Source organism: Danio aesculapii, chromosome 7, assembly GCF_903798145.1.
Source record: "Danio aesculapii chromosome 7, fDanAes4.1, whole genome shotgun sequence".
Classification (NCBI taxonomy): Eukaryota; Metazoa; Chordata; class Actinopteri; order Cypriniformes; family Danionidae; genus Danio; species Danio aesculapii.
In genome coordinates this window covers 63,948,743-63,965,367 of record NC_079441.1, presented here as the reverse complement: position 1 = coordinate 63,965,367, position 16,625 = coordinate 63,948,743, and the positions used below count along the sequence as shown (strand labels likewise).

General features: G+C 35.5%; 1 protein-coding gene across 1 annotated transcript in view; it reads right to left on the bottom strand.

The window, feature by feature from the left end:
* The window catches only part of usp47 (ubiquitin specific peptidase 47), a 72,146-nt gene that overhangs the window by 38,112 nt on the left and 17,409 nt on the right, over nucleotides 1-16,625 (bottom strand). Inside the window, 4 exon segments of the mRNA XM_056462335.1 lie at nucleotides 1,659-1,812; nucleotides 4,390-4,503; nucleotides 9,629-9,823; nucleotides 15,538-15,597. Coding sequence (XP_056318310.1) covers nucleotides 1,659-1,812; nucleotides 4,390-4,503; nucleotides 9,629-9,823; nucleotides 15,538-15,597 — 523 coding nt within the window.

Below are 16,625 nucleotides of genomic sequence, written 5' to 3'. Positions count from 1 at the left end.
CCTGTCTGTTTTCAGTTAAATTCCCAGATTACGTCTGAGGTATTGGGTGTGGCTAACATACTTAGCCACGCCCTTGCAGCTGTCAGTTTTGACAACAAACAAAAATGGTGAGGAGGAGGTGTCTGTTGGACTGAAATAACTCCTCTAAAACACCTTTCCCTATCTTTCTGAATGAAATGCCTACTTTACTACATCCAATCAGCTCACAGTTGAAAAAACAAGCCACGCCCACTCATTTAATATTCAATTTCTCTAAGAACTGCATCACAATGCGAAAAAAAGGTCATAGCTTCTGGTTTGTGTGGACTTTAACTGCACACATAACCTAAGACAGACTATATAATTACTCTTACATAAGACAGAACAATATTGTGCAAGATATTGTAAAAAAAAAAAAAGTTTATATTATAGTTTATATAATATTTAAGATTGGAATAGCAAGCAGTGCTAAAATTGTGGTACATTCACAAGTAAAAACTGTTTTCCTTATTTTGTCCTTATAAGATGGAGTTTAAGTAAAGTGTCAGGGGCATATGGAGAAAAGAGTGTTTCTACAGGTGGTTTGTCAAGCCCACTCACCCGTGTAAGACACACTTAGAATGTAAAGCAGCATCAGCAGATATTAATCAAACATTTTGCTAATATTCTAAAGAGAATGCACTGTAACTTATAATTAGGCCCACACGAAATCTGCTTTAACAGTCTATTTAAGAGTATTTATTTACTTGTATAAATGTGTGTACAGTTTTTCTTTTAATAATTTCAGTAATATTATTGACTAATACGAAAAGGCTCATATGATTTATTTACAATACAGTTTGTAAAGTAATATTTTCTGTCTTTTAGTAGAGATGTCACACGAAAGACTTGCTTTGTTTACCAAATAAGTGGATCTAAATGGATTTGCATTGTAAACATTGAATAAAAGTTAAAAAGGTATATTACGTTTTCAGTGCTTTAGATATTCCCTAGGCCTGTCAAAATAATCTTTATATCTTATGACTTATGCCACAACACGTTTACATAGCCTCAATCATTTTGGGTGATTCAATATATCGCCCATACATAAAAAACAGTTCTAGCCACATTTTAGCTGATTGCACAGCCTCTCTATCTCTATTGAAGGTGTCAGTGTCAGTATGGTTTTGGTTCCTCTAGTTCTTTTTATCTTGCACTTTTTTGCTAACATTTATCATTATTATTATTTATTTGTTTATTGATATGCGTTTTCCCATTCTGATTCCAATGCCTAATTAGTATTTTGTAAAATGACTAAAATTAAATGAAATATTCTTATGAATAAAACATGTGTTTTTGGAAGAGTGCACTTGCAATATGATGCTATAATAGTGTTAAAATGATCTTAAAATGACAATAATATTGTTTATCGCAATTAATTTTAGTGCCTTATATCGTACCACAGAATAGTTATCGTGACAGGCCTAATACTCCCAAAATTATTCCGCATAAATCCACAGATTTTTTTCAAAATTTTTCGCTGAAATAGCAAAAAATGTCTGCAGATTCTGTCTGGCCTTACTTATAATCAACAAACTGTGGAAAAGGGACCATCAAAATAAAAAGATACCATTAATTTATAGAAGGCAAAGTAGGGCAACATGTCTTTAACAAGCCAAAGCATGATATAGCAGCGGTACCTGTCTCTGATTTGTTGAGTATGGAGGAGTAGGAATAACTGGGGCTGCTGTAGTCGCTGCTGCAGCCCACAGTACCATCCCGCGGTAAGGGTCCGATGAAGCGATCCTGAGAGCTGTCATCAAGACCACCGCTGTCTGCTGTGGCAGATTCATCCTGTAAGACAGTCACAGATTAATAATTAATGATGCTTACCTTCTAGCAGGCCTGTCACAAATGTTGATTAAAAGTCTGATCATAGTTATTAGATCTTACGTTTCATCAGTCGCATTTGGCCATTTACAGTTTTTTTTTTTTTTTTATATTTCTGAAATACTGTTTAACAGACCAAGGAAATGTTTACAGTATTTCTATATTTGTCTATTATATATATATATTTATTTTAGTTTGGCTTTTTAAAACCAATTTTAAGGTCTATATGTTGTTCCCGTGGTTCTGGTGATGCGCAAAATTCAGATGGAGGGCAGAAAGTAAAAAAACTGTATGGGAGATATAGTGGAAAGTCAGTATTTATGCGATTTATATAAGATATAAATAGAAAATATAGTTATAGAAGATATGGATAGAAAATAACTACATATGTTGGGCATGATTCTTATATCATGGGCCGAGTTTTCTACTGAACTCAAATATATTTGCCTGTCACTGAGGGATATATAATGTATAAGCTATTATGTTACATAAAAATACTATAGTGTTAAAGTGCAATATTAGCTTAATCTTAGTCAGTGCAAGCCCTTTTGCGATGGTGCACATGGTGTTAAATTTTACATATAGCTGCCACTTGCACGGCCAACAGCATCTGGCGATTAAATGAAGGATTAAACAGAACCCTTTCGTGCTTAAAATGTGTTGATGTGGCAAACAGTTACCTGAAAAATCCCTCCCATAGACTTTACAGTGAATGCGTTATTTTCATAGTGGACTTGAAGCCAATCCACTCTTCGAAAATTGTAGATGGTGGACTAACATTCACCACATGATCAGTAATCAGATGTGTTATTATTTGTAGCTTTAGGCAGTTTCTAAAACTAAATCTGTCAGTGTTGTTTTCATTCTCATCTTCAGCGCTTTACATTTTCGCGGTTGTAGCTCTCCCTGTCATCTGAAGTAAGGCATTGACTGAGTGATTGACAGTTGATTTTAACCAATCCATTTGCATTTCTTGAGCAGTGGGCCAATAAAAAGAGCCCAAAGGCGGGTCAAGCATTGCGGGCTTTGTTTACTGCAGCAAGTTTATATGACAACAGTTTTAAACTGTTCCTGAGCACTGCGTTTCAAGTGCAAAGATGCATTCTGAATGTGTCCTAAATCCGCGTATGCGGTGAACATTTTGCAGTGAAAACTGGTCGCACGCAACAATTTTATGCACACGCATAAATACTCCCAAATATATTTTGAGGGCGCATAGACAAAATTTCAGGGAGCATATGTGACCAAAACGGTCACAATTTCGAGCCCTGACCTAAATTATTAGCCCCCTTAAGAAATATCAATTTATTTTTGATTTTTCTACAGAACAAACCATCATTACACAATAACTTGCCTAATAATCCTAATGATGCCTACATGACATGATAACCTGATTTAATCTTTAAATTGCACTTTAAGCTGAATACTAGCATCTTGCAAAATAATTAGTAAAATTTTATGTACTATCATCATGGCAAAGGCTAGAGAAATTAGTCAGTAAAATGTATGAAAATTTCACAGAAGGGCTAATAGTTTTGACGTCAAGTGTATATATGGATAATATTATAAAAAACACAATAATTACAATAAAAATGGCAGTCAAGGGTTAATGTGTGCAATTGTAATAAAAAAAAGAGTTACATTTACATTTTTAACACTCACATCAAATTGAAAATTGGCCTAGGTAACCATGTTTCCACGTAAAACGTATTGAATATCAAAATGACTAACCCTTACACCTAATATTTGCAAAAATTCACTATTACGCCTGACGCAATTAAGATCTCATGCCTCAAGGATATCAAAATCTATGACAATTATTTTTCATTTAACAGAACACTCAGATTATGCTTTTTGTTTTATTATTTCTGCTAGTGATAATGTAAGCCAGGAAAGAGGGAAAAATGGCATAACATTGGATAGAAAGTACAACAGACTGTAATTTTTTTCTTCGATTTCTGTTTAACAGAAAGAAATTAACACATTTCTAAACATAATAGTTTTAATAACTAATTTCTAATAACTGATTTCTTTTTTCTTTGCCATGATGAGAGTAAATAATATTTGACTAGATATTTTCAAGATACTAGTATTCAGTGACAGTTAAAGTGACATTTAAAGGCATAACTATGTTAATTAAGCAAGTTAATTAGGCAAATGATTGTATAACGATGGTTTGTTCTGTAGACAATCCAAATAAAAATATAGCTTAAGGGGGCAATAATGCTGACCTTAAAATGATTTTAAAAGAAAAGAAAAACTGCTTTTATTCTAGCAAAAATAAAACAAATAAGACTTTCTCCAGGAGAATAAATATTACATGAAATACTGTGAAAAATTCCGTGCTCTGTTAAACATCATTTGGAATATATAAAAAATAAATAAATAAAAGATAAATTAAAAAAAATTAAAAAAAATAAATAAAAAAAAAAATCAAAGGAGGGCTAATAATTTTGACTTTAACTGTATATGGTAAGCTTGCTTTGACATTGAATTTACATTGAATAAGTAAAAGAAATAAACATGAAATGAACAACTCACTGAAGCGATCTGCGGCTGCTCCCCGTCCTTGTCTGTGAGCTGTAGAAAATTTCTTTTCCCCGCCTCAAAACCGGACATCACCAGGGACATTTCACTAGCCTGGTCCAGAGGAGCCTTCGGTTATGAAAGAGAGAGAGAAGAGGAACAAAAAAGTGATATGAAATGATAAAGAGTAAGTGGTAGTACAAAACAAAGAGAACAACAAATGACAAATGCTGTCTGGAACATAATTCAAAGAGCAAGCCTAAACATGCAGAACGACCTTCACAGAGAAAAGAATCAACTGCAGATAAAGAACATCTCTTCTGAGGATTCATTTAGCATGGAAGAAAAGGCTGCGCTACCTGAGGGACATCATGTACTAGTGAACTGCCCACGGGTCTACTGGTGGGAGAGCAACACAGGTGGTGGTAGAAGCAGGCCTTAATCCACTGACCTACTCAGAGTTTTACCTGCAGCTACATGCTATGTGCTGGGTCAGCGCTGGGATTAACACGCAGTTAGATGGCGAATGAAGCAGTAAACATAATCATATCTCCACAGCAGGATGCACAGATCCAATATGCCAATACTCATTTTGGCTGGCAGCTGATATCAGTATCTAATTGTTTATTAAGAGGCGGCGTTATTGGCTTTAGCTTCTAACCATCAAAGGTCTCAGTTTACTTCAAACAAAAATGGAAAAACTGAAATGATGTCATTGAAATGAACCTAATCTAGCCACAACAAAGTTGTTTTTTAGTTTGTTTCGGCAGTTCGGAACAGCTCACCAAAGCTAGCTTTTTTGAGGGAGTTCGTTTTGTTCCTAAAGACTTGAGCTACCTTTGGTTCCTGATGATTACGCAATAGGTGGGTGTGTCGTGGAGCTCCGCCTACTTTGATGTGCTTCGTATTCTTGTAGTACATAGGCCCAATTCCAATTCTATTTTATACCCCTACCCCTTCCCCTTCAAACGGAGTGTGAAGGGAAATGGCTTCAAAATTTACCCCTAAGAAATGGGACTGAACTACAACACCCACTCACATTTGTCGTTCCAAGCTCACATGAGGATCGACGACAGCGAATGCTGTAGTAATTCCAGTTGCATTACTTTTTGGTATTTATCTTCACTAAATCACAGAACACAACGATCTCATGTTATCATAACAATATTATGTGGCAATAAAGGCCCATTACCACTGACTGGTACAGTATGGGTTGCTATGGGTCACTTTTATCAGGCTTGCGTTTCCACTACCAAGGGTACCCTTTTGGTGGGCATGGTGTACGACAGAAAGTTTCAGTCGATGTCATTCTCGCTCGAATAAATGTCTACAGTAAAGCTGAACGGGTCGATGAACTGTGAATCAGATGCTTTATACACATAAATACATGTGTATAAATGTTCATTACTAACTTCTATGAACATGATTTGATTATAACTGCAGATCAATGACACTGCGAAATAGCCTACTGTAACGTCTCCAATTATATTAAATAAATAAATAAATGAACATATATAAACACATACAGCCCCTTAGAGTCTCTGATTTGTTACCAATTACAGAAAAACTCCACACAACATATATTTAGTCCTTATTTGGGTTCAAAAACAACTCGCAACATATAGCCTACAGTCTGTGCAAACCTCTCATCTGTGTCTGTAATCTTCACCAGCACATCTAGCCTCTGTTAGAAAGTAATTCTGTCATTCAGAGTTCATCATAGTCCAAAAGGCGATGATAAACATGGCAGTTTGTTCAGGATTCAGGTTGCTTAAACAATTTGCTCCTGTGTTTTGTTGGGCTTCTACTTTGTTTTTTCGCGCTTCACTCTCGCGTTTGTCCTTTTCTTTTCTGAAAGGATCAGATGTCAGAGATGCTTCAATAATCGCACGCACGTTATTATCATCAGTTCAAGAAGTACATTATATCTAATATAGACGTGATCGCGAGATCGCGAAAACCGCTCGCACTTTTAGACGGCCTCGTAAAACAACAACAGGACATGGCAGATTTTGTTCTTCTTGGCTTTGTGACTGTACATTAAGACAACAACAAGGTTTTTGTTTGAGCTTGGTTCATGAGCTCGTTGTTATTTGTATATAGTATTACGAGCTAATATCTCGGCTGTGTATTTAAAACATGGCGGCTCCTTTGTTTTCATTTTGGCTAGCTCCACGAGCTCGTGACGTATCTCTGTAACCAATCAGCGTTCAGCTGCGTTTCTAGCTCCCCCTTTTGCTACCCTTTCTCGTATTTGGTACCCTTTCGAAAGGGTGCCAAAAAAGTGGCAAGATACGGTTCGGTACACCTTTTGACAGTGGAAACAGCCATAAAAGCGTACCGAACCGTACCACAAATGAGCCATAAGCTCGTAACTGTACTGTGTATTTACACTGTGGGCATATTCATCAACGTAAACACAAAAAAAACAACATTAACATTATATCAGACATGATAAAAATATGTAAAAATGTCATTCCCAGCCACTAGACTTTTCTGACAGGATATTCGATTGCCATCAAGGGACAGATGTGAAAGTATGTTGTGGAACTACTATAAAGGAGTCATTGTTTTATTTATTTATTTAAATTTAGCGTTTTTTAAAATTTCTATAGATTTTTTAAAAGCATGGTGGTACAACACGAACGCCGTTATGAATGTAATAAAACATGTGCTTGTTTGTTGCAAAAATTCCTAATAATGCCAAAATCATACTAATTTGTGCATCTCCTGACTCACGTGTGAGTTTTCGAACCCCTTGGTTTTAAGTGTAGTTCTGGAAAATCTCTGTTCCCTGGCTACCTTAGTTCTATGCTTTTGAGCTAAAGAGAATTGCGACACTGCTACCTGTTCACGTGAATGCACAAAACAAGGGGTAGCGGTGAGAGGAGGGGCTAAGGGATAGAATTTGGAATGGACCATAGTCAGAAAGGGGTAAAACATCCAACACATCAACACTAAGTTAGCCACATGAATATACTGGAGGGTCAAGTAGCAAAGTTGGTAGAGATAAATCCGCGCTTATCACTATCACTGGTCCTATCACTGGTGGAAAGACTGAGTCGTGCCACATCAGGAAAAGTTCTAAGCATTCTTTCATTCAGTGTCCGTGCATGGCAAATACAAAGCAACGTGATGTGCCGCTTCTCGTCGGTGACGGCTGTTTGCTAGATTTTTATGAAACTGTAATTCTCTCTCAGAAAACAATGAGATGTTGTTGTGTTTATCAGTGCTCAAGCAGCACGACACATTTAAAACCCCGCCTGCTGCTGCCAGTCACTCAGATCTTCAAATGTCCCTAAAAGGAAGAACAAAAAAAATTTCATACGATGTATACCGAGGCCTTAAATTAGATCAAACTTTTTCATTTGAACCAATGTTCCAACTTTAGAAAACTAAACCTATTCACTACTACATATTATTTAATAATTGATTATGCAATATGAAGTAATTCTGAACTATCCCTTTTAGCTTGTGTCTGTAATTTAAAAAAATGTAAGTAACCAGCACCTAGTATTGGGTTTGGGTTTGGTCTTGACAGGCCTAGTCAGTCTGTAGTTCTCTTGTACACTACACAATAGAAGCATATGTGAATAATTAAACGCTGGGTGTCCACATTAATTATTAATAACTGGGTGAATCTCACAAAGCCTTTCCTGAGGTTATATCCTGTAGGTACCTGAAAGTTTTGAACACACCGCCTAGTGTTCCAGAAATATAATAGTCAGTTTCTACTAACTAGTATGGTACAGTATGTATTTATGTCCATTTCTACTGTTAAAGGTATAAAACAAACCAACCATTTTTACAGTATAGTAATTAAAGCCTTGAGGCAAAAACAATGGCTGCGTCCGAAATCGCTTACTACTCAATAGGTACTGCATTTGAATTTAAATGTACTACTCGGTTAGAAAAGTACATTCTATACAGTATGAATATGAGTAGTATGAATGGAACTCGGATGCACTACATCCGCCACTTAGTCATGATCACATGACCTACCCACGTCAGTTGTGTTACATCTTGCGGTGCATCATGGGATAGCTTAGCGTGCATTGGATGCGCACTTCAGAATCTTGACGGTAGTAGTAAGTCATCCAGGTGCTTCTCGCATACTGTTTTTCGAAATCTATGAATTCGGACATACTACTCGGCTCGCTTACTGTTTTTAGCATACTATTTAGTATGGAAGTATGCGATTTCAGACATAGTCAATGACTTTTTAGGTTTACAATGCAATTGCAATTAGAACCACCTGTTCTGTACCTGTTCTGTCCACACTACCCCAGAGTTTTCGAGCACTGAAATCAGAGCATTTTGGAAAAGCTGGAGAGGCCGTTTTCATTTTAATACGCTGCTGCTCCATGTCAGTGTGGAAGGGGGAAAACTGAAACATCTGAAAACGCAGGCGGGGCTGCAGACATTCAGTTATCAGATTGGGGCTTTTTCTTCAATATTAAGTAGTCTACACACAGTTCAGTCTTGCATCCTCGCCTTGTAAGTTCAGACATCGCAAGTTTGATATAGAAAACAAACTCCAGAGGACACGTCGGGTAAATCTTCAAAGGGAAGAGTGTACTTTATAACCTCATTCACATCACCCTGGCTACGTTGTTTCACTATCCTAACAATAAAATCAAAGCATTATATAAGGAACTGCCTATTTTCATTTTGATATTAGCAACTTAACAGACAGAAAAAGTGTTGAGGCATCGTGTAGCTGCATATGTATACAAGCGTCATCTTCACTGTATGCATGTTTATAACAATACAGAGCCTATAACATTGTTGCCTCCCTTCGTTTTCATTGAAAATACAAAACATACCCTCTCTTTTGCTGAATATCAGTTTAATAATCAATAATGGCCATTATAAAAGTATAACGTACAATAACTTTATACATTATAGGAAGTAAAGACAAGCAATCAGACAAATGTGCAGAATCAGTGTACGTGGCTACATAAATTAATATATTATCTTTGTGTTTAGCCAAAACACGTTACCTGAGAACAAGTAATAGATTCAAAAGACCAAAGTCAGGGAATATGTCGTTAGATATAGACAACTAGATGAATTAAATATCACGTTTAACAAATATAGTCAGATATATTAGATCCAGCGGTATAGTGTGTACAACGGAGAGCTGTTCAGAAATGCTAGATGAAACGCCAGTGTGGACGTGGATCCTTTTCATTCTAAAATGCTATTTGAAAACTAAAACAAATTAGTGTAAACAGGGCCTAAAGACTCTCACCATGTCGCCAGTGTTGGCCCATGAAAGGCAGAAAGTGCCGTTGACATATCCAGCCTTGTGCGCCACATCCTCAAAGAATTTGTTGACGGTGGTGGAGGCGGGCAGGTTGAGCGTCAGCCTCTCATTGACGGTCTTGGCATTGGTGGTGTCCTGCACTATACACAACACTCTTGGCTCCTCTGCTGCACTTTCAATCTGCAAATGAACAAACACGCATGATTTAAGTTCAGTTGACCAAGTACACGTATCAATTTGAGCTCAGCCCCAGTTGGGAAAACTTCTTTAAAGAAAAAAAAAAAAAGCACTTGACAAGCAAAAGTCAAGTGCAATATCATCCGAGAACTGGCCAATCATAGTGTTGCGTAACACTCTGGCGGACATGGTTTCATATGGTAAGTCAGGAAATATGTAAACAAGCAAATGTATGAGACGTACGTCAACAGATTCAAAGCTACTCAGGTTATACCACATTCACACGGGGCTTCAGCGTCAACGCTTGACAGAGGGCGTGTCTGAAGTTGGGGCTGACGTGATCGTCATAGCAGCATCAGCCAATGAAATTAGTCAGCAATAGTCCACTGCCTGAGCTGGTGTATTTGCATACAGCGATCTGATTGGCTGACGCTTCCAACGGTGCTTGAAAAGTTGAGCAAGTCCCAACTTCTGCAGCGAGCAACGCCTCTGAAGCGGGCCGACGGATCCATAATGCAGTTCGGCAACGCCTGACGTCACCCATTCAAAGTGAATAGGAAACATTAAAGCTGACGCCTTGTGTGAATGGGGCGTTAGAATTTTAGTTCAGCGCTCCAGCAAAGAAAAAAAAAAAAAAAAACAAGCTTGAACAAAACGAAAAGCTTGACAAAAAAATAAATAAAACCAAAAAAAAAAAAACCAATCAAATAAATTATTGTATATCATTTTCAAATATCAAAATGCACAATAAATTGAGTTATTATCTATCCAAAGAACAAGAGATTCTGACTGAAATGAGCTGTCAGTAATTCAGGCTTGCATCCTGCACAACCCTTTAAATGTTTGCAAAAAACATGCATGATATCAGTATACAGCAAGCAGCAACATTTCGCTCTCCCTTGTGAAGCAAATAAGGTATCTAACAAGTATCTAAAATTGCAATTCATCGACTGGCCTTTGGAGGCTGGCTCCAGAAACTCCAGATATTCACTGACTGCCATGCTAAATTGGCCAATTTTACAGCTGATAAAAGCATGTTTACAGTCTGGAACAAAAGATGGTTTTGTCACAACAGTGAGGGGGTACATTCCTAATAACTCATCGGTTTCATTTTTATTAAGTTATATTAAGTCTGCATAATTAAGGTCGTGGCCACTTGAGTGGCAGCTCTGTCTTGCCGCTCTTTGCACATTTTCGGTAACCTCAGGTCATGCCCACTCGTAGCTTCATTCGTGCGTTTCATTCAGAAACATATGGGTGACGTCACTGATATTACATCTATATTTTTTTTACAGTCTATGATATACCGTCTACACTTTGTGCCTGTACACTAGGGTTGAAAGGGTACACAAAAGTCATGGTTCAGTATGTACTTAAGTGATGGGGTCATGGTTCAATACAGGTTTGGTACAACAGATTAAAAAAAACAACAAATCCCCAGTGCTTGCTTTTTTCAGTTTATTTTGAATAGCCAGAAGTGTTTTATCACAATCAGCCTCAGAACTGAAAATCTTCTTGTGAAACAATAGTTGAAAAAAAGAACAACAAATATTAAAACTTTATGATTAAGTGTGTTAAACTTTCTTTGTGAATGGCTCCTGCTGTCACTCCAGTTATTGGCACATCTGGACTGACTGTATTCGTCATCATCGGAGTCCATACATTTTAATATCTCATGATGGTATCAAATTAAATCATGTTAATATTTCGCTAAATTAGGAACCTAGGAATTGGTTGAACGCAACTACAAAAAAACAGCCCAGGCCTCAGCCTACATTTTTGTAGGCGTTTACATTGTTTGGGGTATATTTCCTTGCACATATCCGATGAGAAATCCACTAGAGGATGCTATTTTTTGAATCCAAAATCATTACTTAGGGTGTGTTTTGTTGTACGTTTCAGTCCTTCTTGTACACGTCCATGAGAAGGCTGGACTTATCATACAGATCACCTAGTGAACCACTATCCAACGAGCGACCATTCATTTCAATGGAGAGCAAATGGCTTCAGGCAACTTCCAGTGATGCAAGCGACAGTGACCGTATGTGGGCATGACTGTCAACACGACAAAGTTGAGAATCTTTCAACTTTATGCAAATGAAGAGAGATCCGGTTCTCCTGCAGCAGTCAGTTGTATCTCTGTGCTGTAGATATACAGGGACCCGCTAAATATTTTTTTAATTTCAGTACCAATTAGTGTTGTACTGATTTTAAAAACATCAATTTCCCACTAACTTTTGAGTGCTGTTGTGTTTATGTGCCCAACAGAAATGACTGTGATTGGCCGTGAAGGTCATTACCGAAGTCACCACTATAAAATGGAAGTTTTTAAAATTTCAGTACAGATTGTTATCGAAATCCAGTATCATGACAACACTAGTACCGGTTGGTACCAAACTAGATACTTTTGACAACCCTAATGGAACATAAACTCATTCACTCTCAGTGAATATCATCATGAGCGCACCCAAGCAAGCTTAAGGTGGAAACTCCCATTAGCGACCCAGAGCGACATACAGCTACAAACAAGCTGCTAGCATGAATGTGGCTTAAACATCAGTTTGTCAATATTATATCTTCGTAAATATCATTATGGTTAAAAGGAACAAAACTATACTGCTCCGTAGCATTAATTTTACCTAGAAACCGCAGTCAAATGTATGTTTTTGTGATTTCACAAAAACGTAGGCCGAGTATGTATTTCCAATGAAGGCAGTCAAAGCCATTTGTTGACTCTAAGACTAGTGGTGGATGATTAATTGCAAGCTGTTACATGTACCTTGTGTACACCCAGGACCAGAGTTCTGAAGTAAACATTAGCGTTAGCATTGTTTTATCTTTTTTTTTTGCTTTGCTTTCTCTAGTTACTTATTGATTGAGCTGGGAAAGCAAGGCTATAAAATGAAAGGAGGCGGATACTCTTGCTCTCTTTCTTTCAGTCCGTTTCCCCCAAATCATATTACCACGTTTATTTCCCCCTCACCTTCTTTGTAATTTTAGTTTGAAGTGGAGAGTTCCAGCTTGTTTCTTTTAGTTGCGGGGCTCTCCATTGCTTACAAATGACTTTGAGTAATTTGTGTTTAAAGAAGTAATCCATTTGGAAGATTCTTCCATTATACAATGTGCCCCTGTTGACTTGTGCACATTTATTCCAGGGATCGTAGCACAGGTGTTGTTTACAAAGCAAAGCCATGGTCTTTTTATACACTGTCTGAGTGTCTGCTAAAGAACTGATCATGTTACTGAAAGCGCTGACCGAGGATTCTAAGAACAAAGCTGGCAAAACATTTCTTTGTATTCTTTTGATGGGATGAACACAGAAAATACTTTACTTAAAGGGATAGTTCACCAAAAAATGAATATTATGAAAAGAAAGCTTGCTTCAAAAACTTAAGAGTTTCTTTCTTTTGTTAAACGCAAAAGAAGACATTTTGAAGAAAGATGGAAACCTGCAACCATTGACTTCCATAGTATTTATTTTTCCTACTATTGAAGTCAATGGTAACTGGGTTTTAGCTTTCTTTAAATTATCTTCTTTAGTGTTCAACTGAGGAAAGAAACAATGAACTATCCCTTTAGGGATCCTTTAAATAATCCTGTAACTTTACATTTTACTTGTTTACTTCAAATATATAATTAATGTTTCTTATATATACACTTTTTTTTTTCAAAAATACTAACAATTTTTGTAATATTTATTTATTGTCCTCTAATATTTTATCGCTTTTTATAGCCCAGACTGTGGCGATTTTATTGATCGACCACAAAAGTAAATACGAAATATGGTGTGCGACAATCTACAGTATATATATAATTGCGAACAATCTATAATGTATAAAATCGATCTAATCTCATGCTTCAATTTTTGCTAAACAGATGTTTTACTAAAAAAAAGATTACTAATGCTGGTTTTCAGAGGTGGTTGAAACATAAAAAAAATTCCACTTTTTACACAATATTATAAATAAAATTTAAACATTTGCCCATGAAGAAAACATCTGAGGGATATTTTCCTCCAAAATAAATGAAAAAGCAAATATGTTTTTAAATACGGCATTTTTATACCTCATAATGCCATCACAATAAATCATGTTAATCTTTCGCAAATGTAGCAATATAGACCATTTCAATGTGGTCGTGTCATTGGCCCATGAGCATTGCCTACTTGTTATCAAACTATTTCATAACTGTAACAAGAGGCAATTCAATCATACCTTAATGTTAAAACAGCTATCATAACATTATTTATTAATATGTGGCTCTTTTTAGATTCTCGGAAGCTATAGAAATTAAAAATGTAAAACAGGAAATACGTTGGGACCGCTGTTTTTGTTTACATCCCTCAAAAGGGTCTATAGATCATGGAAAGTGACAATATTTGTGTGCATAGTTCACCAAAGATGGATATTGAATAAGATTGAATGGATATTAATATATATAAATATATATATATATATTTTAATATCCATTCAATCTTATTCAATATCCATCTTTGGCAAACTACGCATTAATATATATATATATATATATGTATATATATATATATATATATATATATATATATATATATATATATATATATATATATATATATAGATGTGTGTATATATATATATATATATATATATATAGATGTGTATATATATATATGTATATATATATATATATATGTATATATATATATATATATATATATATATATATATATATATATATATATATATATATATATATATATATATGTATATATGTATATATATATATATATATATATGTATATATATATATATATATATATATATATATATATATATATATATATATATATATATATATATATACACACATCTATATATATATATATATATATACACATCTATATATATATATACATATATATACACACATCTATATATATATATATATATATATATATATATATATATATATATATATATATATATATATACACATACATATATATATATATATATATATATATATATATATATATATATATATATATACACATACATATATATATATATATATATATATATATATATATATATATATATATATATACACATACATATACATATATATATATATATATATATATATATATATATATATATATATATATATATATATATATATATATATATATATATATACCGGTATATATATATATATATATGCACACATACATACAGCACAGATAGACAGACAGACAGACAGACAGACAGACGAAGCACTTGTCTAACATAATGTTAAACCATTTTAACTAAACAGAATCATAAATTCTATATAAATATTAACATATTCATTGAGGTATTACTCAAATACCCTGTACAAAGAAAGATCCAGCATATTCAAATTTATTCCAGATGTATGAACAGTGGATTTTTCCTGCTTATTATCATATTTTTGGTATCTTGAATACTGTATGGTGAGATCAGTGCACACAGTATGCAAATTTAAATATAGCATTTTGCATATAAAAGAACCAGACTTCTTGATTTTTGTATTTTTATTTAGTTTTCTATTTTATTTTTATTTTATTCACACACGTTCTCAAATTCCCTGTGCCTATAATAGCATCTTGTCCTCAGCTTCCCCCTTTCCCCTGACGTCTTCATTTGAGTGTTAGTGTCAAATGAATCCTCATGCTGTAAGCACACAAATGCAACACACACACACACACACACAACTACCTGCGAGAACTTCTTCTGCATCTCCTCAAAAATACTCTGCCTGCAACTCCAAAAAATGCCCTGATAACAGAACAACAACAAACACACAAACACACTGTTGAAGAGAAGTCACAGCAGCCCCGAGCGCAAGCCTGAGCATCACCATATGAGCACCGCTGATGTCTGATATCAGCTAAAGGTCAACACACAGCAGAATATTTGAGATCTAAAGGAGAAAATGCGGAGATGCTGGCGTAAAAGACACACTGATGTCAACGGTAGCAGGGGCATTATCAGATTAGAGGGTATTTTTATCAGGGATAATATCGTTAGGTGCTCACATGTACTCCAGAGCAGAGTATTCATTATGACAAGGTGCAGAGGGCGACACGATCATTATCCCACTGGAGAGAAAACCACTTTCGACCAGAGGGGAAAAAAAAGTGGATTTATGATTTATTCAATATTTTGCTGCGGAGATGTATTTTTAGTAAATATGAGGTTTTGAAATAAAATAATGTACATTGCTGCAACTAATTTTGACTAATGAAATTAAATTAGTCCCTTTTTTATCAGCAGTCACCACAGCGGAATGAATCACCAACTATTCTGGCATATATTTTACACAGCGGATGCCGTTCCAGCCACAACCCAATACTGGGAAACACCCTTACACTCTCAGATTCACACACACGTACTCATACACTACAGCCAATTTAGTGCATCCAATTCACTTTGAGCGCATGTTTTTGAACTGTGGGGGAAACCAGAGCACCTGGAGGAAATCTACACAAGCACATGCAAACTCCACACAGAAATGCCCCCTGGTCCAGCCAGGACTTGAACCAGCAACCTTCTTGCTGTGAGGCGACAGTTCTAACCACTGAGCCACTATACCTAATAAACAGTGTTCAAAAAAAAATTTTAATAAATAAAAATAGGAATTAAGCATCCAGGCTGAGGAACACATTTCCAGGCATATAGGTTTTCATGGTTGGATGAAGTCGTGAATGATAATTGTGCTCATGTTCTGGTCCCGTGGGTGATAAAAACCATGCGGGCGACATCAATAGCTCATCTAAACCCAAAATCCCACCCGGCACACAGAC